The sequence below is a fragment of the Colossoma macropomum genome, unplaced genomic scaffold (genome assembly GCF_904425465.1).
Source record: "Colossoma macropomum unplaced genomic scaffold, Colossoma_macropomum, whole genome shotgun sequence".
Lineage (NCBI taxonomy): Eukaryota > Metazoa > Chordata > Actinopteri > Characiformes > Serrasalmidae > Colossoma > Colossoma macropomum.
The window spans coordinates 44,961,398-44,989,003 of NW_023494785.1; the positions used below are offsets into that span (position 1 = coordinate 44,961,398).

At 39.3% G+C, this 27,606-nt stretch overlaps 2 protein-coding genes across 3 annotated transcripts; both read right to left on the minus strand.

Annotated features, from left to right (window-relative positions):
* Positions 1-6,199: 6,199 nt before the first annotated feature.
* fabp4b (fatty acid binding protein 4b) lies at positions 6,200-11,440 on the minus strand. The gene is made up of 4 exons (XM_036580047.1): positions 11,340-11,440; positions 9,244-9,419; positions 7,396-7,497; positions 6,200-6,419 (listed from the first exon to the last, which is right to left on the minus strand). Exons 1-4 carry the CDS (start codon positions 11,407-11,409, stop codon positions 6,366-6,368), a joined length of 402 nt encoding a protein of 133 aa, XP_036435940.1. The 5' UTR covers positions 11,410-11,440; the 3' UTR covers positions 6,200-6,365.
* A 5,062-nt stretch (positions 11,441-16,502) lies between these two features.
* On the minus strand, positions 16,503-26,757 carry stmn2a (stathmin 2a). 2 transcript variants are annotated; one of them, XM_036596374.1, is made up of 5 exons: positions 26,610-26,757; positions 20,937-21,032; positions 20,043-20,218; positions 18,763-18,954; positions 16,503-17,589 (listed from the first exon to the last, which is right to left on the minus strand). In XM_036596374.1, the coding sequence occupies exons 1-5, from the start codon at positions 26,626-26,628 to the stop codon at positions 17,530-17,532; spliced, it is 543 nt and encodes a 180-aa protein (XP_036452267.1). In that variant the 5' UTR covers positions 26,629-26,757; the 3' UTR covers positions 16,503-17,529. The 2 variants fall into 2 exon arrangements, with proteins under 2 accessions (XP_036452267.1, XP_036452259.1); XM_036596366.1 differs by having other exon boundaries at positions 20,043-20,221.
* Positions 26,758-27,606: the final 849 nt, after the last annotated feature.

Below are 27,606 nucleotides of genomic sequence, written 5' to 3' on the forward strand. Positions count from 1 at the left end.
ATTCTATATATTGCCGTTATGTAATAGCACAGTGAACACAGTTACGCCTGTACACAGGGCACTGTAAGCTCTGAGGTGCGAGTCTGAGTCTCGAGTTCCTCTTACCTTCACTTTCACATATGCAATAATCATCAATATGAGCAACTAAGGAATGATTTCAGCATATTATTGTTCAGAAATGATCTAAAAACAACGATTGCACTCCTATGAAAGGTTCTTCAAGGGTCTCGATAGTAAAGAAAATGGTCCTATACAGAACTATAAACACATTTGCATGCTTAAAAGGTTCTCTGCATGGAGAAATGGTTCTTGTGTTGTAGGTGGTTCTATTAAGACCCTTTTTGAAAAAAAGCGTTCTTCCTATTGTTACGATGTCAGGCTTGTTACAATAGAAGAACCCTTTTTGGTGCTGTATAGAACTATTTTCTAACTAAGGTTATTTTTATAGAACCATCTACAGCACATTCTCCATCAATCTGAAGAACGCTTTCACAATGTACAGAACCTTTAATCATGCAAGGGGTTCTTTGAGTGTTCATGGTTCTATATAGAAGCATTTTCTTTGCTAAAAGCCATTAAAGAACCATCTTTTTAAGTTTGTATGTAGTAGTATACGTTGCAAATTACAGGATAATCAATTATTCATGGATTTGTTTCTTAGTTTTCAGTTTTGTTCTAAAATGTATGTTTTGTTGTTTATTTTTAGGTCATTTTCTCGATTTGTTCATCTCTTCCTAAATCCCCCTCTAAAGGCTCTTCATATATCATGATCCTCATATGTTTCATATCTAAATGATCCGTTATCTTCATCACTACTTTCCAAAACTGCTGCAGCAGCTTCAGCAGCTGTAAACTCTCTGCACGCCGTTTCACATGAGTCTCCGATGTGGACTGAATGAAGAATGAAGGGTTTCCGGCGTGATGGTCAGTCCTTAGTGATTTCCCTGAGCGTCCATTGGTCAGTTTCACACAGAATGTAGACGGACACACCAATCCACCAGTTCCACACAGTGAGAGGCAGATGTCGTGTATCTCAGCCCCTCTTCATAGGCTCATAACTCCGGACGTGAGTCTCGTATGATCTCGAGATAAGATGGAATGGAAAGGGCGACTCTACAGATTCAGGAAGTGTTTGAACTGGATTTCTGAGCTGGATCATCACAAAGATACACAAACAGATATAGAAACATCTAATCTGACGTGTGGATGAGTTCGTGGACCCCAGAGGGTTAAACACCACATTTCCTGTACACAGCATTTTGCTCATGTCAGGTCATATAGAAGGTAGAAGTGCTTCATGCTAAGCTTGAGGAGCTTTTCATTAATCTCGGATCTAGTTTTGGTTCCCTGTGCGGACCACCCACAGACAAAAGCCCCACTCTTTATAACCCCACTCTTCATACAGAGCTATAAAGGACCCAAATTAAGCTGCGCTCTGCATAAGTCAGATGTTTCTACAATGCAGATCAGATTAGGGAGATCTGAACGTGAAGCATATGGCACTTCTCTCTGTACTCATTGACCTTAGACATTAATATTATTAACTCTCCACTGTGTTTATGCCTTAAATGCCTTTTATTACATTTATATGAATTATTTCTGACTCACGTGGAGAAATGTGGACAGTCCGACTGATAAAAAGTTATTGTTTAGTTTTATTTATGAATGGTCATGCTTGTATTGAACCTCTCAAAGTATAGAAAGTAGTTGTACTCATATTTCATCCAAGACCCAAATTTTATTCCCGATAGAACATAGAACATATATTGAAAGTGAGACATTTTACCATTTCATGAAAAATATTAACTCATTTAGAACTTGATGGCAGTAACGCATCTCAAAAAAGTTCGGGACAGGGTCATGTCTACCGTTGTGTAGCATCCCCTCTTCTTTAACGAAAGTCTGTAAACATCTGGGAAGTGAGGAGACCAGTTGCTGAAGTTTTGGGAGAGGAATGTTGTCCCATTCTTGTCTAGCTGCTCAGTTCTGGGTCTTCTTTGCTGGATTTTTCATTTCATGATGCGCCAATTGTTTTCTATTGGTGAAAGGTCTGGACTGCAGGCAGGTCAGTTCAGCACCCTGAACTCTTCTTCTGCAAAGCCATGCTGTTGTGATGGATGCAGTATGCAATATGCAAGGCCTTCCCTGAAGGAGACGCTGTCTGGATGGGAGCATATGTTGCTCTAAAACCTCTATGTACTGTTCAGCATTGATAGAGCCTTTCCAGATGTGTAAGCTGCCCACACCATGGGCACTAATGCAGCCCCAGACCATCAGAGATGCAGGCTTTTGAACTGTGAGCTAATAACAAGCTGGACGGTCACTCTCCTCGGGTCTGCAGGACACGGCGTCCATGGTTTCCAAAAAGAATTTCAAATTTTGATTCATCTGACCACAGAACAGTTTTCCATTTCGCCTCAGTCCATTTTAAATGAGCTTTGGCCCAGAGAAGGCGGCGGTGTTTCTGGATTGTGTTGACATATGGCTTCTTCTTTGCATGATACAGCTTTAACTTGCGTTTGTGGATTGCATGGCGAACAGTGTTCACAGACAATGACTTCTGGAAGTGTTCCTGAGTCCATGCAGTGAATTCCAGTACAGAATCATGCCTGGTTTTAATGCAGTGCCGTCTGAGGGCCCGAAGATCACGAGCATCCAATACTGACCACCAGCCTTGTCCCTTGTGTACAGGGATTTCTCCAGATTCCCGGAATCTTTTGACATTCCATATACTGTAGATGGTGTAATGTCCAAAGTCTTTGCAATTTTATGTTGAGGAACATTTTTCGGAAATTGTTCCACAATTTTTAGACACAGTTTTTCGCAGATTGGTGAACCTCTGCCCATCCCTGCTTCTGAGAGACTCCGCCTCTCTAAAATGCTTATTTTATACTCAGTCATGTGAGGTAGTTGTAAATTGCTCCTCCAGCTGTTTTTTTATTAGTACCACTTACTTTTCCAGCCTTTTGTAGGCCTTGTCCCAAATCTTTTGAGATGCTGTCATCAAGTTCTAAATGAGTTAATGTTTTTCATGAAATGATAAAATGTCTCACTGTCAACATCTGATATGTGTTCTATGTTCTATTGTGAATAAAATACGGGTCTATGAGATTTGCAAACCATTGCATTCTGTTTTTATTTACATTTATTTACATTTTACACAGCGTCCTAACTTTTTTGGAATTGGGGTTGTATATACATACATAATATGCAGGGTGTTGTGAGGCAAAATAGTCCCCAAAGAAAACTTATTATTTCAGATTTTCCACTATTTTCCATCATCAACATTCCATATAAATTCAGAAGACTCGTGTAGGTTCACTGGTGGTTCTGGATAGTAAATAAAATGTCTATATTTGTGTTGTAGTCATGGCGACCCCTGGTTCCTATCACCACCACTGTAAAGACATCTGAACCATTTCACACCAAACCACCCTGAATCACTGTGTTTATGTCTCAAAAACTGAATTCTGTAGAAATCAGTGGAATTCCCCTGTAATACCTTTGATTTTAGAAGAAATGCTGGGACTTTTAAATGTTTAGTGTAATTAGTGAGCAGATTTAGGTGCACTAAGATGAAATATTAAATGAAATGTCTAAAACTGCTTTTCAGTATGTAGTTTATAGTATTTAAATCTACATTTTTATGTTTGTATTGAATATATATCAGCAAAAATAATTAACATGACCAGTGATTCTGAAGCTCTGCACAGCTCTTGTGGCTTGAACAGCAGGAAGCTCTGTATTTGGGAGGTAATTAAAACTGATCATGAAATTAAGATTAGAGCGGCGGGAGAGGGACTATACATTCTTTAGAGGGTCAAGTTTTACAAAGCTTTCACTCCGCCTGCCAAACCAACACTAATCCAGAGGGGTGTTATGGGGTTTTTGATTCAGCAAGCCATTCTGAAAGGAACTGCTGAGGATTAAACCGTCACATGTTCAATAGGTGTGGAGGAGTGATGGGACGTGGTCACATGACACCTTTTTTTGGGTTCCTATTGGACAACAAACATCTTGCCATTCGACCATGCTCGCTTGATTGAGGAGGCCTTTTTGCTTTTTCAGCAAATCTTGATGAATGCAATAAAATAAGAGTCTAAAAACTGATTTTAGGGATGAAGGTTGGGATCTCTGGGAAAAATAAACCCAGTCAGGCTCTGGAACCAAAACTAGGGGCCACAGAGAAGCATATGACTATTAATGATTATTAATCATTATAACAAAGCATTGCACGCTTAAAAAGGTGGTTCTTCAAGGGTTCTTTACTAAATAAAATGGTTCTATATAGAACCATGAACACTCAAAGAACCCTTTGCATGATTAAAGGGTTCTTTGCATCTTGAAATTCTTCAGATTGATGGTGAATGTGTTGTAGATTGTTCTATATAGAACCTAGGACCAAAAAGGCTCTGTTATTGTTACGATACAAGCTAATAATAATAGCAGAACCCTTTTTGGTGCTAGATAGAACCAGTGAGTCCTACATAGAAACATTTCATGCTTAAATGGTTCTTTGCATGTTGACATGATTCTTCAGATTGTTGGAGAATGGGTTGTGGTTTTTAGTAAAGAGAATGGTTCTTTTTAGAACCCTGAGTTCCTGAGTATGTCCAGTTTGATGGAGAATGTGTTCTATATGGTTCTATATAGCACCGAAAAGGTTGACATTGTCACAATAGAAGAACCCTTTTAAGTGCTACATAGAACCTTTTTAAAAAATGTTCTATATAGAACCACATTATCCATCAATCTGAAAAAAAAAAACATTTCACCATGCAGAGAACCATTTTCGCATGAAATGGTTTTATATAGAACCATTCCTTTTACTAAAGAACCCTTTAAGAACCATCTTTTTAAAGAGTGTAGTTCTAAGTATATTGCACAAGTTGTTATAATAATAATAATAATAATAATAATACATTGTTATTAATATATATTTGTAATCTGCACAGTAAGCACTATTTAATGCTGTCCTTCATGTCTGAGTTGTGTGAACTGTAACTCTTATTATTATGTAATAGCGCTTGCTCTCCTGAGCTGAGCTGTAATGCTGTATATAAATAGGTTAAATCTCTTCTCATTAGCCCACTGCAGAGCGGGACCAGTGACCCTAACTCCCCCCACAATTATTGAGTTATTATTTTTCCTTTACATTTGTATTTCTGCAATATTTTTAGTAACTAAATATAGTTTAATGTTACAAAACTGACACTGATGATCATCCTTGTGTAACTTACATCAATCTCTGCCTCTGCAGCCACAATAAAGAGCTCAGAGTAACTCATTCATTACACCTTAATGCCAACTTTAAATATTTAGTATTTATGTTTATGTTTGTATTTATCTGTCTGTCCATCCATCTTACCATGACAATAAAGACCCAAAGACCCAGGACATTCTGAAGAAACACTACTCATATGGTCACCAGGAGCTGGAATCAACTTCATGGCACTTGATAAGAGTAGTAATAATAACAATTATAGTAATAATAATTATAATAATAACTGTAAAAGTGCATTTACTGAAGAAAACACAGTGATTGCACAGCTTAAGGTTGCTATATTGGTGCCAAATGGTTACTATGGTATTTTAGATGGTTGCAAAGGGGTTACCATGGTATTCCAGGTGGTTGCTAGGGTGTTGCTAGGTGGTTGCAATAGTAACCCTGGTGGTTGCTAAGGTGTTGCTAGCTGGTTGCTAGGTGATTGCCATGGTATCCCATGTGGTTGCCAAGATATTGCTAGGTGGTTGCTATTGTATCCCAGGTGGTTGTTCTGGTGTTGCTAGGTGGTTGCTATTGTATCCCAGGTGGTTGCTATGATGTTGCTGTGGTTCCCCACATGGTTAATAGGATGTTGCCAGTAGACTTGTATCAACATGACATAAGCTGGGCACCCAAACATTTGCAACCCATTCATTCCTATGGGACAAATTTGTCATTTAATGATTGCATGAAAACTTATTATGATTATTTGAATAATTACCACGACAAAGTGGCATAGCAACAGATTCAGATGTATTGCAGGTGCAATCAATCATCAGTTAATCAGTCTATCAGTAGAAATAGTTAAAAGAACATTTATTACTTTAACATACATAAGTTAAGGACTTTTTTTCCTGTTCCTGTTGCAGTTTCAGAGAGGTATGTGTTTGTTTTTTGTATGAAACGCACATGCACACAAAGTTTAAGCTCATTTTTATTGATTTTTATTCATCTTCTCTTTTGTAGCGTTCATAAAGCAATGAGAACAGACAACAGTGCTGCCTTCAACAGAATTCACAATTAGTGTTTGAAAGCGTTCATCGGTGGAGCTGTCGCAGTCTGACCGGAGTGTGTCGGGACACTGTTCTTTAACAGCGGGTCACTCTTCTCTCTCGTACGTCCTCACGGCCACCACGTCATCCATGACACACTTCTGCATGAGGACAAATACAAACACCAAACATTTAAATTTATATTTACCCTTTTACAGTTCTGTATTTGCACTGTAGCTGCATGCACAGTACATTATATTAACCAGGGCCAGATCCTGCGGTGCCTCTGGACATCACGGTACGTGTCCACTTGCACTTCTTCTCGTTGCGCAGTGATCTCTCACCACTGGTGAGCGTTTCTATGTCGTTACGGAAATGAAAGACCTGTACTGAACATAACTGAGGTAGCTGTTTGCTGATGCACAGAAGCTTACAATGGCCTATCTTCGACTGCAGGGCCAAACGGTTCAGAGCAAAGGGGAACCTGTCCAGTGGTATTTGCACACGGACACGGTTCAGCATGGAACGCTTAAAAACCGGCTCAGCGCTCATATTCAGACGTAGCTGTTCACTGATTCTATATTTATGTCAGAATTGTGCTACAGCATCTTGTTAGTGTGTTAGTGTGTGTTGCGCTGGTGCGATTGGATCAGACACAGCGGTGCTGCTGGAGTTTTTAAACACCTCAGTGTCGCTGCTGGACTGAGAATAGTCCACCAACCAAAAATATCCAGCCAACAGCGTCCTGTGGGCAGCGTCCTGTGACCACTGATGAAGGACTAGAGGATGACCAACACAAACTGTGCAGCAGCAGATGAGCTATCGTCTCTGACTTTACATCTACAAGGTGGCCTGACAAGGTAGGAGTGTCTAATAGAGTGGACAGTGAGTGGACACAGTGTTTAAAAACTCCAGCAGCACTGCTGTGTCTGATCCACTCGTACCAGCACAACACACACTAACACACCACCACCACGTCAGTGTTACTGCAGTGCTGAGAATGATCCACCACCCAAATAGAATATTTATTGAGCAACTTTTTGGCTAAGAGATGCTTCTCTTAGCTGATTTAAGGGGAAGTGCACATATGTTATTAATTAATTAGCCATAATCTGATGTATAATCTGTCCCGCTCACCACTATCAGTTTCCCGTCCTGAATCTCCCTCTCGAGTGTCGTGCTCTTTCCCTCCCACGACTGCGTCTGAACCAGTTTACCGTCCACCAGGCTCATAACAGTCTGAAAAGAACAACATTATACATGTAATATCACAGTTTTGAATGTCTTTTTATTCAATTTTAGATGGATTTGTACTTTTCTGAGTGTTTTGAAATGAAACTACTTTTCAAATTAGTAAGTAATCAACTTTTCCCACTTTAGTTTTTAAGATTTTGTGCCTTTTTCGGGGGGTTTAACTTCATTGTTGTGTTGGTTCGGTTCCTGTTCTGCTTTTCTGTTGATCGCTCGATCACTCTGGACCTTTAGCGTTTTATTTTAGACCAAAACGCTTCAAAGACTAAAGAATAAAGCTATAAAAACTGATTTGCCAGCTGATGTTTCCATTCCACCTTAAATGGTGCAGCAGTTATGGTGCCTACAGGTGCCTGAATGTAGCTGCTGCACTATTTAAGGTGGAACTGACAATTCAAATAAGATGTCAGGTTCAGCCTTGTACTTTCTATGCGGATAGATGCCGAATGTTCTGAGATGTTCCACCAAGGTTCTGGAGGGGAACTCAGCCTGTAGGCACCAGAATATAACGGGTGCAGCTTTTAAGGTGGACCCAACAAGTCCAATAAGAAGCCGATTTCAGCCTTGTAGTGTCTGTAATGATGGATGCTGGATGTTCTAAGATGTTCCTCTGTGGTTCTAGAAGGGAACTTAGGCTGTAAGTGAATGTAAGGGCTGCACAGTTTAAGCTCCATACTGAAAATACCGCACTGTTTAAGGTGGAACAGACAATTCCAATAAGAAGCAGATTTCAGCCACGTACTTTCTTTGCTGATGGATGCTGGATGTTCTAAGACTGTCTTCTACGTTCTAGAGGGGAACTCTAGAAAATATATCTGCTGCACTATTTAAGGTGGACCGGACAATTCCAATAAGAGGCCAATTTCAGCCTTGTAGTGTCTGTAATGATGGATGCTGGATGTTCGAATATGTTCCACTGATGTTCTAGAGAGGAACCCAGCCTGTAGGTGCCAGAACATAGGTGCTTCACCATTTAAGGTGGATTGGTTCATTCCAATAAGAAGCTAATTTCAGTCTCGTACTTTCTATGCTGATAGACGCTGGATGTTCTAAGATGTTCTACTGTGGTTCTTAAGGGGAATTAAGCCTGTAGTTGCCAGAATATGACTGCTGCAACTTTTAAGGTGGAACAGACAATTCCAAGAAGAAGCCAATCGCAGCCTTGTACTTTTTATGCTGATGGATGCTGGATGTTCTAAGACATTCCACCATGGTTCTAGAGGGGGACACAGCCTGTAGGTGCCAGAATATGACTGCTGCACCGTTTAAGGTGGAACAGACAATTCCAAGAAGAAGCCAATCTCAGCCTTGTACTTTTTATGCTGATAGATGCTAGAGGTTCTTAGATGTTCCAGCAGAGTTCTAGAGGGGAACTCGGCCTGTAGGCACCACAATGTAAGTGCTGCACCATTGCAAACAATGGAACAAACAATTCCAATAAGAAGCCAATTTCAGCCATGTACTTTCCATGCTGATAGACCCTGGATGTTCTAAGACATTCTACTGTGGTTCTAGAGGGGAACTCAGCTTTGAGGCACCAGAATATTACTGCTGCACCATTTAAGGTGGACCTGACAATTTCAATAAGAAGCCAATTTCAGCCTCATACTTTCTACGCTGATGGATGCTGGATGTTTAAGACGTTCCACTACAGTTCTAGAGGAGAACTCGGCTCTTAAGGAGGTTTTGAACTTTTGGCTGTTGCTACTGCAGTCATTATAGTGTTGTAGCAACCTTCGCCTGCCGGTCGTCTGCTGTGATCTCGTCAAATTCCTCGTCCAGCTTGAACTTTATTTCCACGGTCTTGAAGGTGGTCATGGACTTCATGGAGAAGACCCCCTGATCGTCCACGCTGAATAAAAGGCTTGGCTTGGCCATGTTAGCGATTTGCCTGGAGGCAAAGCCGATACCTGTGATATCACAGTGAGTCAGTTCACTCGGTAGATTACTGAGTCACAAGAGAAGCATTAAGCTATTAGCAACAAAAGGCTAAAATCTGGCCATAATCGAGTTTATCATCAGTGTGTTTTCTAAGTTCAGTTAAACATATTGAAATTATTGTTTGTGGTGATTGAGTGTTTGCTAAAGATGCAGCAGATCAAGATTAGGTTGGAAAATCTCACACTATGCCAATAATAAAGGAAACATCTGAGCAAATTCAGCTAAAGTTTAGCCTTTTGTAGCTCTTCACTTATAATGGAAGTCAATAGGCAGTTATAGTTGATGTTATATAGTCATTCATATATTCATATATATATATATATATATATATATATATGAATGTGACTCATTTCTATGATCTATTATCTCCTAATCTGAGCTTGTGTAAATTGTGTAAAACTGCATTAGAACTGTTCTATAAGACGTTCTCTCAGTCTGTCTTATCCGAACAGCTGCGTTATTAAAGAGGAACAGCTGGAGTTTCACAGCCACCACATATAGTCACGTTCTTTTCTAAGTTCGGGGGAACGTGTTGAAATGATTGTTTGTGGTGATTGACTGTATGCTACAGACGCAGCAGATTTTTAGACTCTTCCTTTAATGAAGGAAATATCTAAGCAAGTTTGGCCAGAGTTTAGCCTTGTGTAGCTGTTCAATTATTATTGAAGTCAATAGTTATATAGTTATATAGTTGCATTCATGCTATGTAGTTATATAATCATGTACATGACTATTTAATACAAAAATGACATCTCTCCCTCTCTCGCTGTATATGTATATATATATATATATATATATATCGCTGCTGTTGGAAGAAAAAAAATCTCCATTTTTGACGTTTTTCAGTTTTTGACATTATTTGAAAATACCTGTTACTGTTTACATTGTATGTAAATTTCATGGTGAATGGACTGAAAGAAATGACCTAAAATGACTCGGAAAAAAGTCTGGTTCCATTGACTTACATTAAAAGCGACATATGTTTTTTCCTTCTCCTGTAAAGTTACCATTTTGGAGATACAAGGTTTTGTATAACACTCAAATGTATATACATATATATATACCTCTTGGAGAAGACCCCCTGATACATATATATATATTTGATTTCAAAACAACTGCCAATAAGAAGCCAATTTCAGCTTTTTACTTTGTATGCTGATAGATGCTGATTAGATGTTCTACCTACTACCTACTACGTTCCACCACAGTTCTAGAGGGGAACTCAGCCTGTAGGTGCCAGAACGTAAGTGCTGCACCATTTAGCAGATGCTTCCAATAAGAAGCCAGTTTCAGCCACATACTTTCTATGCTGAGAGATGTTGGATGTTCTAAGACGTTCCACCGTGGTTCTAGAGGGGAGCTCAGCTCTTAAGGAGTTTTTGAGTCTTTGGATGTTGCTACATTTCTTATAATGTGATCATTATAATATTCCTGCACCTTTGCCTGCCGGTCGTTTGCAGTGATCTTGTCAAATTCCTCATCCAACTTTATTTCTACGGCCTCGAAGGTGGTCATGGACTTAATGGAGAAGACCCCTTGATCGTCCACGCTGAATAACAGAGTTCAATGGACATCTGCTTCACATTTACATTATATAGTTATGTAGTCTAATTTGTGTTATATACTCCAAATTTGTCTTATATAGCCACTTATGTTAAACATTTACTGACAGAATTCAGCATCTGCCCATTGACTTCTATTATAAATGAGTTTAGCATCAGCAGTTTTTCTGCTGTTTTTCAAGTTCAGGGAATCATATTGAAACTACAGTCTGTGGTAGCTGACCATAAGCTAAACTCCAGATCCAGACTGGGTTGAAAAATTCCAGACTGTTCCTTTAACACGCCCATCCATCTACATATAATGTGAAAAGGCCAAGTAAATCTTACCGACTGCCTTCATGTACTCGTCAAAGTTGTCGCTCGAGGTCAGTTTCCACGTCCCCATGAACCGGTCCATCCTTACACTATAAATATGAGGAAAGTGCACTCTAACGGTTTAAGGGTCAGACTGAGTCCCAGGACGATGTGGCTGTTCTGTTTCAGGGGTTTAAAGAGGCGTGGGCCTGTGCTCTGACCAATCAGAGGAGCCGGACATGATTCAGAGAAGTTTTAAGCAGCTGAAAAAGCCTGCATTGAAACGAGGATCAGAAAGGGCTTTAAATCAGACCATATTATGAAAGAGGGGAAAAAGGTATTATAATTCATTATTAATGTGGCCATGCATTATGAATTATTGTGTCATTGTTAATGCAAAGTAATGTGACTGAATTAAAGAATGGATTTGTGAGATTATTTCGTTTTATATGCCTGTCTTGTGAGTGCCAGTGCATCTCAGTCCCGTGCACCTGCTTTAAAGAGCCCATATCCTGCACTTTTCTTGCATTTTATATTCTCCTCTGAGGTTTTTATGCACCAAAAACAGTCATAACTCACATTTACACAGCTGTTTTCCAACCTCTCTTTATCCCTTACAATTAAACAGGCTGATATATGTAAATGAGCTCTGTCCTGATTGGCCAGGCTGTGTTGTTTAGTGTCCATATATGGACGGGGTACGTTTGAAAACTTTAACGTTTACATACCAAATCAAACTTTTATTTTGAAAAAGTAACAGAAATGTAGCTTTACATGATACAGGCCCTTTAACACTCCCAGTTAAGCTCACTGGCCCTTCAGGAGAATTCATATAGATGCTTACATAAATATGTAATGCATATGGCTAATATTATGATTAGGCAATAATAAATAAAGGTTCAGTGTGAGCACAGGTGAATAGCGTAGAGGGGATAGTGCTCAGGGTAAGGCCTGTTGTGTAACCCTAGCACACAACAAACTCTACAGTATATCATACAGCTGTTGTAGTTACAGTACAGAATTAGAGATTAGAGTGCTGGTAAATTGTAAAGACTGTTCAGTTATCCTGTGTCCAGCAGAGGGCGCTGTTCCTGCACATTAAAACTTTTTCCCGTTTTCTTGTATATATATTATATATAAGAAACACACACGTATTCTAAGCCTCTCCTTCTGGGTCGCCGAGGGAGCTGGAGCCTATTCCAGCAGTCATATAAATAAATGAATATATATATATATATATATATATATATATATATATATATATATATATATGTATATATATATATATATATATATATATATATATATATTTGTATCGCCGCTGTCCAAAGAAAACCTTGCATCTCCATCTCCACGTCCAAAAGAAACGACCCAGAATGACCTGGAAAAAATTCTGGTTCCATTGACTTACATTAAAAGTAAAGTATGTTTTTTCCTTCTCCTGTAAAGTTACCATTTTGGAGATATGAGGTATTATATATATATATATATATATATATATATATATATATATATATATATATATAATATATATATATTGCTGTTGTCAGTAATTTTACAAGTCATTTTGGGCCATTTCTTTTGGTCCATTCAACATGAAATTTACACACTATGTGAATATACATATGTATTTTGTTTTATGCTAACCTGAAAATTAACTAATTTAAAACAAAGAAAGATGATAAAATAAGTACTGAAGATTCTGCGCTCTTTCTTGTCACATTTTAAAGCACTATCAAGCAAATTTGGGGCAATGGCCATGTTAACCTCTTTGTAAAAAAGATCAGATTTCGTTTTTTTACTCTTATCTCTTCCAGTGAAGCTCGTCTTCAGAGGATCAGAGGTGTTTTACACAAACTTGTGGCGCCCATGCCAGCTTGAATAGATACACACATATACAGAAAACAAATAGGCTTATGACATTTCTCTGCACATTTTCGTGCACATTTTATAGTTATTTTATGTTGGAAAAAATATAAATAAATATATACATAAAATAAATAAGAAAATGTGCCATAAAAGGCCTCCCACCCAGTGACTGCTGGGATAGGCTCCAGCTCCCCCAGCGACCCAGAAGGATAAGCGACTTAGAAGATGTGTGTGATGTGCCATAAAAGGTATGTAAGATGTGTATTATTTTCTCCCTGAAATGTTACGTTCAGTAAATAAACAATATTAGTGCATTAAAGTGTGCAGCAGTGTGTCTCTGTAGAGGACGTATTTACACCCAGAAAATCAACAACAACATCAAATTTGACCAGGGGCGCACAAACTTCTGCATACGATATGTCTATATACATTCATACAGCATGAAATAAACATTTAGAGTTTCTCTGTTTGCTAGCAGTGACGGTGTGCGGCAGTGGTGTGTTGTTCATGGAGATGTGAGGAACTCAGACTGGACTCAGTGCTGAAGCTGCTGAGATGAGCAGACCTTACAGAAACTCCCTCGTTAATAATGTAGAATGTGTACATCCAACATCAGCCTCTGAGAGGGACCCTTTAACGAGGCTCGGTGCTAATGAACCTTAATATTTCATAACTGACAGATGTGACCTCGTGGGTGATTCTACCACTGGAGTCCCATTTAGACCTCACTCGTATAAAGTAAACGTAATTTTTATAATTTCTCAACAGTAAAGCTATAAAACATGCATTATTATCAGGAGTGACAATCAGCTTCAGGACGCTGCGGCCAACATACGGCAAAGTAAACATCACAATAAGTGAACGTCAAAGTCTACAATTAAGGTTATTGTATTGTCATAAGATACTTTATGTGTTAATATTAAAACACAAAAACAAACAATACTAACACTGAATGTCTGATACATATTCAGTATAGATTTTCAGGTTTTGATAGTTTTTTTCTGAATTTATTATTTTGGTTGGCATGTTGCCTTAAATATTTTAGCAAAATATCTCAATAATGATGAATGTGATGATAATTAAACAGAAATAAGAGGAACTATTAATAACTGTGATGGTGTAAGTCAACAAACGGTCATACTGCAGTAAATATGCATTTTGTAGGTATTGTGGTATAAACTGCTCTATAATGTTCAGTTGATCCACACAGTCACTCTGACAGACTGTAATACACTACAGGAAGTGTAGGGGGCGATATGGCTTCTACTGTTTCATTTAAAAAGCTCTATAATGTTCACATGATCCACACAGTCATTCTGACAGACTGTAATACACTACAGGAAGTGTAGGGGGCGATATGGCTTCTATTGTTTTGTTTACAAAGCGCTCTTTATTGCTCTAATTGCTAATATGTTCTCTGCTGTTTCATTTGAAATACATTTTGAGTGTTTATGTCTGTTTTTGAAGCTGCTGCCAGTGAATCGGTTGAGCTGTCTGAATGCTTTTGGCGCCACCTGGTGGCTGGTGCAGTGAAATTACACTCTTTTGACACTCGGCGTTCACAGAACCCCAAATCTTTATTTTATTCACCAAATATTTTTTTGCACACAGAGAAATGAGGGAAAACACAATTTACGCAGCAGAAGATGCAGGCAGACGTATTCTGAGAGGAAACAGTGATCGATTAAAAAAAGAAAAATCATTCAATGCATATTCTGTTTCCATCTTGCATTTCACTTCCAGAGAGAAAGGTCACAAAAGCTTGGCCACCCTAACATGGACACACACACACACACACACACACACACACACACTCACACACACACACACACACACACACACACACACACACACACACATACTTAGAATCACAGAGGAAAAAAGGAGTCGCTCCTCAGAGGTTGAAGTTAGGAGGGGGAACACGTTCGAGATGTTTACAGACATCATCGAGTCAGGATGACCAAATGTGAGGAGGCGGAACCGCAGTGTGAACAGGGAGAAGTGAACAGCTGGATCTGTTCGTTTGACGGAAAACCTTTGTAGAACATTTGTTTTTGCATCATCACACACACCACGAGTCAGAGAAAGAAGAATTGCATGCTTTAATAGTAGAGAAATGAGAAAAGGCCGTAGAAAGGGACTGGCCACTAGGGGTCGCACAGACTAGTCGCTGATCACGTGATTATGACACTAACAACATGGACGCCTCAGAGCAGACAGCAGGTGAGGGGCCTGGAGATTCTGGGGTTTGTATCTCTGGTTTCCTGAAGGCTAGCAATGCAGGCCAGGGGTCATCGGAAAGGGCAGGTCACGCTGTACTGACCTGTGGAGTCTGGCTTCATTCTAACGTTTCTCCGCTGATCTACAGCGCTTCAAATATCAGATATTGAACGTCATTATCTCCTGTTTCATTAAGACAGTAAAAGCCCTGTGTTGTTGGAAAGGGAGCAAAACGCCCTGTAATCCTGCGAAGAGTTGAAGTCAGTTACTCTTAATTTCGTCGAGTTACGGTGCTCTAAATCTCTCCGGCTCTCCAAGGCCGCCTAGGGTGCGCCTAAGTAGGATACAAATTTGCGAGATTCCGGGGTCCGTAGCTCCGGTTGCCAGAAGGTTCGCAATGCAATCCCGGGCTGGTTGGAAAGGGCGCGTCACACTCTACTGACCTGTGGAGTTTAGCTTCATCGCGGGTTTTTAAAGATGCTTGTTTCAAAGCATTCCCTTTTGCTGTGGTTTAATTTATGACGTCATCAGCAATTAGTCGATGTTGACTCAACTTTCATCACATATCTGTCGACCCCTAGTGGCCACTTAGCGAGTTACATTACAGCAACAGTTCAGCCATATATGCTAACATTGTTAACAATGAAGGGAAGCTATAGATCCACTGGGTTGTTTGATATGAGGAAAGCTGCATTTGTCAGTTTTATCTCAGCATGGCTGTCTTTGTGGAGAGGTATGAATTGTTTTTCACGGGCGGGTGCAGGGCTCCTCACCCCGCCCCTTTCACTCCTCATTGCAGTGTCCTAGTTAGTTTGGTGTGAAATGGTTCAGATGTCTTTACAGTGGTGGTGATAGAAACCAGGGGTCACCATGACTACAACACAAATATAGACATTTTATTTACTATCCAGAACCACCAGTGAACCTACACGAGTCTTCTGAGTTTATATGGAATGTTGATGATGGGAAATAGTGGAAAATCTGGAATACGTTTTTCTGTAGGGACTATTTTGCTTCCATGTATCCCTCCACCATGAATGGAGTTTAAGTTCTCTAAACTATCATAAAACAGTGTCTCAGTCATCAGGCAGTGAATTCATAACCATTTCATGTAGGAACTTTCTGTGAGGGAGCTTTTAGAGGTGGACGTCTGGTTCCTATCACCACCACTGTGAACAGTTCTGACTCGGTAAGTTTATCTAGAACAGAGAAAAAATGTATCCAAGCTGATTTCTGATCTGCCACCAGGGGGCGATGCAGAAAGAGGCAACACAGGTGCTCACATCTCATGCCTTCCTGTTTAATTACCATTAAATTCCTGTGTAAAAGGATATGTAACTAAAAAAGGGTGATATCTTCACTGCAACAATGCTAATCGGTGACTACTCACTTCCATTCATTGTTAGCAACATTAGCATTAATGACTGAACCATGCCTTTAAGCCCAGAGTGGCCAGAAACTGCAGATGAGTGGAATATTTAAGCATAAACCCCCAAAAAAACCATGGAGTTTGTTTTCAGTCGGCAGAATGGAGGGTTGCCATGTGTCGGTTATATATAAGCGTAAATACTTTGTGTATGCGTTATGCAGGTATGTGTGTTTATAAGGGGTTAAGTCTGTATACGATGCCGGGGCTCGAGTGCAGCGCTCTTCACAATGACACGGAAACTGACCATCATTTAACACTGCAAAACGTAAGCTTGAGTGGGCTTACTCACAACATCAAAGCCTTTCACAAGATCATTCCAGAAGCTCTGAAACCAATAAATAAACAAACAATAGTATTTATCATTAACAGAGTAAAAATAACCAGGTAAATAAACAGATCGTGACACTGTATCGTGGATAGATTTGATACAACTGACGGTTGTTTTTGTTCAATCCAACTAACCGTTAGAAAGATAACCAGATAGATAGAGAGATAGACGGATAGATAGATAGATATAAAAAAGATGTATTTACAAACTAATCTATGAGTGATAATCTATGAAATCGAGCAAGACCATTTAAACTGTAGGAGTTACTAGACAGGACTGCGCGAGTGTGTGCGTGTATGTCTGTGTGTGTGTGTCTGTGTGTGTGTGTAACAGCAGGATGATGGAGGGAGTGATGAAGTGATGAAGGGTAAATTCATTCACGCTGTCAGTTCTTCTCTCAGCTCCTTGTTCCTGCGGACCACAGCAGCGCGTCGCTCCTAAAGGAGGCACAAACACACAGATACTAACTACAAACAGCAGTTTCCTGAGAAAACGCAGCTTAAACACGTCCCCTTTGCCAGGGTGTTGTTAGGTAGTTGATAGGGTGTTGTTACGTGGTTGCTAGGGTGTTGTTAGGTAGTTGATAGGGTGTTGTTACGTGGTTGCTAGGGTGTTGTTAGGTAGTTGATAGGGTGTTGTTAGATAGTTGATAGGGTGTTGTTACATGGTTGCTAGGGTGTTGTTATGTAGTTGATAGGGTGTTGTTAGGTACTTGATAGGGTGTTGTTACGTGGTTGCTAGGGTGTTGTTAGGTAGTTGATAGGGTGTTGTTAGGTACTTGATAAGGTGTTGTTAGGTGAGTGCTACGGTATCTCTGGAGGTTGCTAGGGTGTTGTTAGGTGGTTGCTACGGTATCTCTGCTGGTTGCTAGGGTCTCGTTAGGTGGTTGATAGGGTGTTGTTAGGTGATTGCTACGGTATCTCTGGTGGTTGCTAGGGTGTTGTTAGGCAAGTGCTACGGTATCTCTGGTGGTTGCTAGGGTTAGGTTAGGTGGTTGATACAGTATCTCTGGTGGTTACTAGGGTATTGTTAGGTGGTTGCTATGGTATCTCTGATGGTTGCTAGGGTGTTGATAAGTGTTCCAGGTAGTTGCCATTGAGTTTTAGGTGTTTTTAGGTAGGGTTTTTGGCATTGAAGATGGATGCTCGGGTGTTACTTGGTGGTAGGTATATTGCTTCAGGTGGTTGCTAGTATCTCTAGTAGTTGCTAGGGTTTTGCTTGCTATAGTATTCCACATAATTGCTAAGGTGTTGCTAGGCAGTTGCTATGGTATCTTAGGTTGTTGCTAGGGTGTTTCTAGGCAGTTGCTATGAAGTTTCAGGTGGTAGTTAAGGTACCTCTTAGCGGTTCTATGGTATCCAAGGTGGATGCTAGAGTGTTACTAGCTGGTTAGTATATTGATGCAGGTAGTTTCTAGGTTGTTGCTAGGCAGTTGCAGTGGAGGTTCAGATGGTTCCTAGGGTATTGCTTAGTGGTTTCTATGCTATCCAAAGTGATTGTTAGGGTGTTACTCAGTGGTTGCTATGGTGTTCAAGGTGGTTGCTAGGGTTTTGCTAGGTGGATGCTATGGTGTTCAGGAACTGTCCATTTTATACAGATTAATCAATCACCTTCTCCTGCAGGCGCTCCAACATGGCCGCTAGGTGGGCCCTGCGGTTCTCGTTGATTTGCTCCATCTTCAGAGTGAGTTTTTCTTCAGCCATCCTGCTGAAGTTGTTGTTCTCCTCCATGGCCTTCAGCAGAACGTCCCGCTCATGCTCACGCTTTTCAGCCAAGGCCTTCAGCACCTGCGCCTCCTGCGACTGTGGACGCCAGGCATCACACACAGCATGTTAGCAGAGTGACCGAGGCTAGGCTAGGCTAGGCTAGGCTAGGCTAGCAGAAAAACAAGCCGACAACAACATTTCTACAAACAAAAGGCCAACAAAAGCCAATCAGTCAAGCTCCCGACTGTTTCTAGGGGAAGTCCTGATTGTGCTCCACAGTTCACAGCCTATAATGCAGATAAGGCTAAAAGATTTCTCTACAAATAACTATGCGAATGAAAAATGCTAACATACTTTTATTTGACCAGGGTATGTTTTGGTTTGTCCTTCTGAATTTACATGACCAAATCATAAGGCAAATTATTCAGTAACTGCATGAAATAAAGGTAATTTTTTATTTTATTTATTTCTTTATTTTTTGTAAAAGCTCCCCTCAAATTAACAGAACATGTGTTTTATGATACACATATTACTATATGCTTACAATTTACTGCTGAAAGCCCAAAATCTTAGATGCTCTTTGTATTATTTTATAAAAATAATGTTTACAGAGCAGATCACTGAAGAGACGCCATCTGTTTATAGTTTATAGCCCAGATTTGTGGAAAAATGGGTCGACTTTCAGTAGAAAAAAAAACTGAGTTCAGCTTCTTTTATTATAAGAGTTTAAAATGACATCACCATCTATTTGACTGGAAAGAAGACAGTTACAGCCTCATACGACCCCCACCTTTAGAATGTAGCTTATGAAATACGAAAGTTATGAAGAATATGACGAACCACCGGTGGTCCCAAGGAGTTGAAGGGGTTAACAATTATAGAAATACGGCAAAATCTAAATTAGCCTAGAGCAGCAGCCAAAACATGCCTGGTGTCTGAAGTTTGCTTACTTAGGTTTAGCACCAGAGCTACAAGGCTAATGTAGCTAACACGTAATATAAATTTATGTAGACCAATTAGCATGGTGCTAAAATTAGCATGGTCTACCTATTTGCCAGCTTTTTATTAGAATTTTCCATTCCACCTTAAATGGTGCACATTAAGTGTTACACTATTTAAGGTGGAACAGAAAATTTGACTCTAATTTCGCTCCAGGTTTTTCAGGGAGCAGCTTGTACACTCACTTTCCTGCGGTCTTCTGCAGCCTCCAGTTTCTTCTGGATGTCGTCCAGGGAGATGTCCCTTTTCTTCGGGGGGGACGTGATGCTGTGGGCCACATCGGACACCGGTGAGGGGGGCTTCAGGATGACCTCGAAGGCCTGGCCTGAGGCCCGCTTATTTATGGGCTTCACCTCCATGTCTGCTACAGAAGCACACAGTGGCTGTTATTATGGTGGCATTCTGAGCTCACATTATGATTCCTGAATTCAGTCTCGTTTTATTCAAAGCATTAACAGTGTAGCTGTGTACTGCTGGCAGAATCCAATCCTATCTCCAGAATTCCATTCATATAATCTAATCTATGGAATTCCGTAAACAAAATCCTAACTTTGGAATCCCATAAACACATCCTATTTCCCAAATTCCATAAACAAAATCCTATCTCTGGAATTCCACAAACATGTCCTATCTTACAAATTCCATACACAAAATTCTATCTATGGAATTCTATAAACAAAATCCAGTCTCGGGAATTCCATGAACATATCCTCTCTTACAAATGCCATAAACAAAATCCTATTTATGGAATTCTATAATCCAAATCTTACTTCTGGAATTCCATTAACAAACCCTATGCATAGAATTCCAAAAATAGGATTTCTTTATGGAATTCCATAGATCAGATTTAATTCATGGAATTCTGTCCACAGATGGCCCAAGATAATAACAAACATTAAAAAGACATTATTCTCATTTCTCACTCAAATTATAAACCAAGATTAGGGCATTTACAGTAAAATCTGGATTAGGGAATTATAAGTGGGAATAATAAAGCGTTAATTTACTGTCTACGGAAGAACGTAAGTTTAAATATAAGATCAAACGTACATTAAAGTATATAAAGAGGAGAAACTTACCGTCTGACTTGATGTCCAGGTTCTTGTGTAGTCTCGGGTTAAAGCAGGAGCAGATCAGAGAAAACACGGACAGCTCCTTCATCTTCTCCTTATACGCTGAGAGGAGGAAGAGGAGGAACTCAGATTAGCCGCTGCTGCACACAGTTCACTTTAATAACCGTTCAGTATAGTGGGTGAGTGATTTTAACATAAACATAACATTTTAACATAAATCATTAACAATATTTAAAATATATAACAATATTTCACAGTCTCTGCACAATAATGACGTCACATCAATGACGTCACATCATACCATACAGTCACATCCAATGGTCAATCTGCATGTTTTGATTTTCCAAGTGTTAATTTTATATATATATATATATAGTATATAAATAGTATCTCCATTTTTTGTTGTTTTTCAGTTTTTTGTCATAATTTGAAAATGCCTTGTTCTTTACATTGTGTGTAAATTCCATGATGAATGGACCAAAAGAAACGACCCAAAATGACTTGGAAATACATCTGGTTCCACTGACTTACATTAAAAGTAAAGTAGGTTTTTTCCTTCTCCTGTAAAGTTACCATTTTGGAGATACAAGGTTTTCTTCTGACAATAGCATATATATATATATATATATATAAAACTAAGAAATTATGTTATTATTTACAAAAGTAATAGTGATAACATTAATTTTATAATTCAACTAACACAAGTAATAGTATATAGTAATAGTAATAATTATTATTAGTCGTAGTATTATTATTATTACTGATTTACTAATACTGATTACTTTCTGGTACATTGTGATTTCATATTTTATAATTAAAATGATATAAAATATTACAAACATTATCTTAAACTTATAATTTAAAATAAAATTAAAATTAGATACATGTGGAATTGTGTGTTTATGCTTTTTGAGTTTAATAATCATAATTAAAGCTCCTGTTTCATGAGCATTGTGGGGGGGTGGGTGTTGTGTTCACCATTTATGAAGGTATCACAGCATAAAAATATAATAAAAAAACATATAATGGGACAATATTACACTGTTGTTTTGTTTGACAGAGACACAGATCCCAGCTGTACTGTTACAAACATCTTCATAAAAACAACTCTGTACAGAAGTGATTAATGTCCACGTCTGAAACGTTACGTTTCCTTTGGTCCACTTGTTCTCTGAGGTTTTTAGTCACATGACTGCTGACTTTTAACAAAACCGGGGAAAATCCAGATTTGTGTGAGAATAAGTGTAGTAGACTGAGTATGAAAAGTACATGTAGTCAAAAGTATTTCAGTGTTTGCTGTTTGATGGTGATCTAAGACAAAACTATAGAAACTCTCATCACTTTAGACCAATCAGAGCAGCGTTTGTCCTCATCACACACTAAAGAGAACACAGACGTGCTCTGGTCTGGACGCTGAAGTGCGATGACGTCTTCTGTTAGGTTACTGTAACTCCATCACTCATAGTACAGCGCTGTGCACTGCAGACAGCCTGACCCTCTGACACCGAAACACACTGCACTACTGACCGCCTTCTGAACCAACTGAATACTGAAAACAGTCTGTACACAGTCAGCATACCAAACACAGTCTGAACACAGTCTGAGTGCAGTCTGAATACAGTGTGAATACTGAACACAGTCTGAACACAGTCTGAATACTGAACACAGTCAGAACACAGTCTGAGTGCCGTCTGAACACTAAACACAGTCTGAACAGTCTGAATACTGAATACAGTCTGAATACTAAACACAGTCTGAATACTAAGCACAGTCTGAATACTAAACACAGTCTGAATACTGAATACAGTCTGAACACAGTCTGAGTGCAGTCTGAATACTAAACACAGTCTGAATACTGAATACAGTCTGAGTGCAGTCTGAATACTAAACACAGTCTGAATACTGAACACAATATATTTTCTGTCAATGTATCTCTCTGTATATCTGTCTATCTATCTACTGTCTGTCTGTCCATCTATCTATGTGTCTGTCTGTATATCTGTCTGACTCCATCTATCTGTTTGTATATCTATCTATGGTCTGTCTGTCCATCCATATGTCTTTCTACTGGCTGTCTATCTGTTTGTATATCTATCTATCTATATATCTATCTATCTATCTATTTATCTATCTATCAGTTGTGCTGTGGTGTATTAGGTGGTGTTGGTTGATTGTATCAGTGTTTATCAGTGTTTATCTGTTTATTTTAAGTGATTTTGATGTGAGTATTTGAGAGATGTTCACACTGAGCATCATTACAGATCATTCACCTCATTTATTTCACCTGTAAAAGGATTTAAATGTCAGTAAATAAGCGAGTGTTCATGTCTCTCTCCTGTGAGTGTGTGTGGTGCTGTAAAGGGAGTCTGAGCTCCAGATGGAACGTTAGGATGGACAATCTGAGGATGATCTTCCAGCTTCATGAAATATGCAGGAGAGACTAATGAGTCCGGTCATTTCCTGCCCTGCAGACGTTTACAGATTACAGGCACATCCTCCAAACTCCATTACCCAGAAGAACACACCACCCCCCACACAACCCCCCTGCAGAGGTACACTCTAATAGGCCTTTAATATTAGACGGCAGCTCGACCGATAAATCACGCGTTTAATAAAATGAGCTGATATTAAGCTTCTACAGAGGCTGATAAAACACTGTTCAAAGGCTATACAAGAAACGCACATTCAGGAATATGATGCTGTTTTTTAATGACAATTAAAATCTAAGAATCTAAGATCTTAATATTCTGAAAGTTTATATAATTTATCTGTTTTAGGACTGAAGTTATAAATGGCTTGTTTAATATTTATATTAATTAAGAAGATTTTCATATTAGTCAGTAAAGCACTGTTTAACTAAAAATGGAATTCATTTTTGACCATATAAAATTATTTAGAATTAATATTTTGATTTTAGCACATTAAATTGTATGTGTAACTGAAACTACTGGAGTCAGGTTCATTTTTGATCATATACGTTTTTAAGCTGATGTTGTTTTTACTTAAAATTGGTATCTGACTAAATTATTGCATCATTTAGGCCCTAATTAGAACCAAGCATCCATAACCAAGTCTCTTAAAATTGGCCTGAATTTTTGACCATATAAAATTATGTCAGTTGATATATTTTTTGTTATCAATTATTGAAATGTTTAGCTCTTGAAAATGGTAATTAACCTCCTTAACTGGTCTCAAACCAGCACACATCACTAAAACTATTGGAAAGTTTTGACTAAATAAAATTATATTTGTATTTTAAGGTCCTTAAAATCAGTATCAGAGTCAGAATTATTGAATTGATTGGGCCTGAATTGTAACTAAACCCTTCAACCAGTCTTAGTACAGCATGCATAACTAAAACAGTTATAGTCTGGTCAATTTTTGATCAGCTGGCATTATTGGTTATTGACATTTTCCACTCTTTAAAATCTGTATTGGTGAATTTTTGACCAAATTAAATCAAATCTGAATTCTAAAAACTGATATCAGTGACAAAAATATCATATGAGTCAGGCCCTAATTATAATTACCCTCTTTATTCACGTCCCAGACCAGCACTGTTTAACTGAAATGAATAGAGTCTGGTTCATTTTTGGTTATTATTGAAATGTTTAGCTCTTTGAAATTAGCCCTAATTATAATTTACCCCCTTAACCAGCCTTAGACCAGCATGTGTAACTAAAACTATAGAAATTTTTGACCATATAAAATTAAATCTGAATTTTTAACTCCTTAAAATGGAACCATCAGTGACCTCCTCCTTAACCAGTCTCGGTCCTGCACTGTTTAATTAAAATTATTAATGTCTGGTTAATTTTTGGCCAATTTTTGAATTTTTAGCTCCTTCAAATAATTGGTATCATGGCAAAATGATCATATTGATTAGGCCCCATTTGTAATTATCCCACATCATCAGTCTCAGACAAGCATGCATATCTGAAATGACTGGAATCTGGTTCATTTTCGGCCATATAAAATTGAATCAGCTGATATTATCAGCTATTGAAGTTTTTTGCTCTCTAAAATCTGAATCCACAGGGCCGGAATTATAATTAAACCCCGAGAATGAGTCTCAGAGCAGAGCTCAGAGCCAACACCAGGACAAAAGGACCATCCCCACAGTGTCCCAGGTGCTGGAACGTCCACCAGTGTCCGCAGGCTGTCAATACTGATTAGTCCGGTGCTGCAAAGGCCACCATGTGCAGGCTTTGGTGCTGCAGGGCTGGCCAGCCTCCCAGTTTGAGTCTCCTCAGGCCTAACGCACTACAGCACCACCCTGGCTCTGATAGCCATCCTCTATCATTTACCATTCATCATTATCATTTAAATGAATATTTATCTGCACACAGCAAAATGTGTATGCTTTTATTATGCCTAATTTTTGTGAAATGAAATGTCATCTAGTTACCCTATTTTTTGGCACTTTTATGACCATCTGCAGGTTATTTTAACTTTAGAATATCTAAAATGCATTTATGAATATCTAAAATATGCAATGCTATCTACATATGTGAATTTTTAATACCAAGTCATGGAAAAAAATTTAAAAAATGAAAAAATGATGATTTTCATTCTCTTCTGTGCATAAAAAGTGGGCTTTTAATAATAATCGATACACAAAAGAGCTTACAAATCAAGACAAAAGAGCCAAACTTCCTGCAAATGGCTTAAATTACTATAACGAGAAGATAAATTGGAGGTTGTGAAGCATCTGATTAGTTTTTCCCCCTTAATACAAGCCTGGAAAAGCTCACTGGGGGGGCTTCGCCTCTCTGTCTGGGTCATAAAACAGTCACACCCAGTTAAAGCGAGCTCCACATATGTAAGTGGTGCGCAGTCTTCCTTCAGAAACAATGCCAGTCTCTTGTTTTTTGTTAAGTTATGCTCACTGATTGTGGAATTAAACAGCATTTAGCACTTTTTCTGCTCATTAGGCTCCAATAAATGAACGATGTTAGGCCGCCAGCCTGTAAAACAGCTGCCCTGTTGGTCTGATGTGGCTGTTAAGCTTCTATACTCATCATCGATTAAGAGAAAATGGAATATAATCCAGTATAACTGAGTCAGTCTGGTAACCAGACGTCAGGCAGGATCTGTTTGCCACCCAGAGCCATTAAAGGCCGTTGAAGCCACACAATGACAATCACACATTCTTACACATTAAAGCCGAATCTGGTGCAAAATGTCCCCCTGTTTAAACAGGACTGGACAAATTGGGTCTAAAACGGGCCATGTGTACACAAAGGCTATAATTTTTGTGCATCCTTCTGCCCAGGCTGGTATGCCGGGGGTCTTGGGTGGGGTCTGTCTGCATTATGCTGTGTGTGGAGGCAGCAGTCAGCAGCTGCGCCACAGCAAATGCTCTTTTTGGGCACTTAAATCTTTAAAAATACCCTTTTCTACAATTATTATACACATTTTGCATTGTTTAATTTTACAAACAGGCTACTGCAGCTTCGCTGAAACAATGCAACTCTTTTAATCCTAAGAAATAAACGCACAGAACGGGACTGGCATGATAGACAAGGTTAAAATTCATTTTAAAAATAATGCTATGGGCATGCATTATGATTAAAAATGCTCTGTGGCAGCGGTTTAGTCATCCACCCTCCCAAAATCAGACACCTGCGTCACTGCTGGAGGAAACGGGGTGATGTAGAAGCAATGAGGGGCACTCACCGGTGGCGATTTTGTCCATGGTGGCTGTAATTGTTCTAATTTTAATTTCTAGTTTTAATGTCTAATAAGGCACTGGATGAGCGGAGCACAATGCGAGCCGGCAGAGAGAGCGAGGAATGAAAGGATGGGAGAGGATGGGATATGTAGGGGGGAGAGAGAGAGAGAGAGAGAGAGAGAGAGAAAGAGAGCGAGAAAGACGCTGCCGTGCGCTCCGATTGGCTAGCGGCGTCCCAAAAGCTGCGCCACGATTGGCTACCACCCGCAGCAGGCGGGACATTCCCGAAAACGGGTGGGGTTTTGTACCGAATGGGTGGGAAAAGAAAAAAACGCCGCTCTTGTGATGCTCTGCTTACGCAGCCCACACAGCTCGCAGCAGATTGGCGAGAGAATAGCCGTTGCCATGGATATATGTAAATCAGGACGCCGAGCAGCGACGATGGATGACGAAGCGGAGCCACACCCGTGAACCGAGTGGCCTCTAATTTCCCCAAATGTATTTAATTTGCTTCAATCACTGAGAAAATATAGATATATAGAGCTGTATATTTGCTCATGTTTATGAAAGGTATGTGCGAAATTAGCGCTAATATGCACTTTTAATGTTTAACGTACATGTTTACATGTATATTAAAATGTATGTACACATATAACACATTTGACTGGGGCTCTAAAGTGCAGGTCGATACAAAGAACCACATAGGAGCAGGTACTATTTGGGTGGTGGGTCATTCTTAGCACTGCAGTAACACTGATGTGGTGGTGGTGTGTTAGTGTGTGTTGTGCTGGTCTGAGTGGATCAGACACAGCAGTGCTGCTGGAGTTTTTAAACACCTCAGTGTCACTGCTGGACTGAGAATAGTCCACCAACCAAAAATATCCAGCCAACAGCGTCCTGTGGGCAGCGTCCTGTGACCACTGATGAAGGACTAGAGGATGACCAACACAAACTGTGCAGCAGCAGATGAGCTATTGTCTCTGACTTTACAGCTACAAGGTG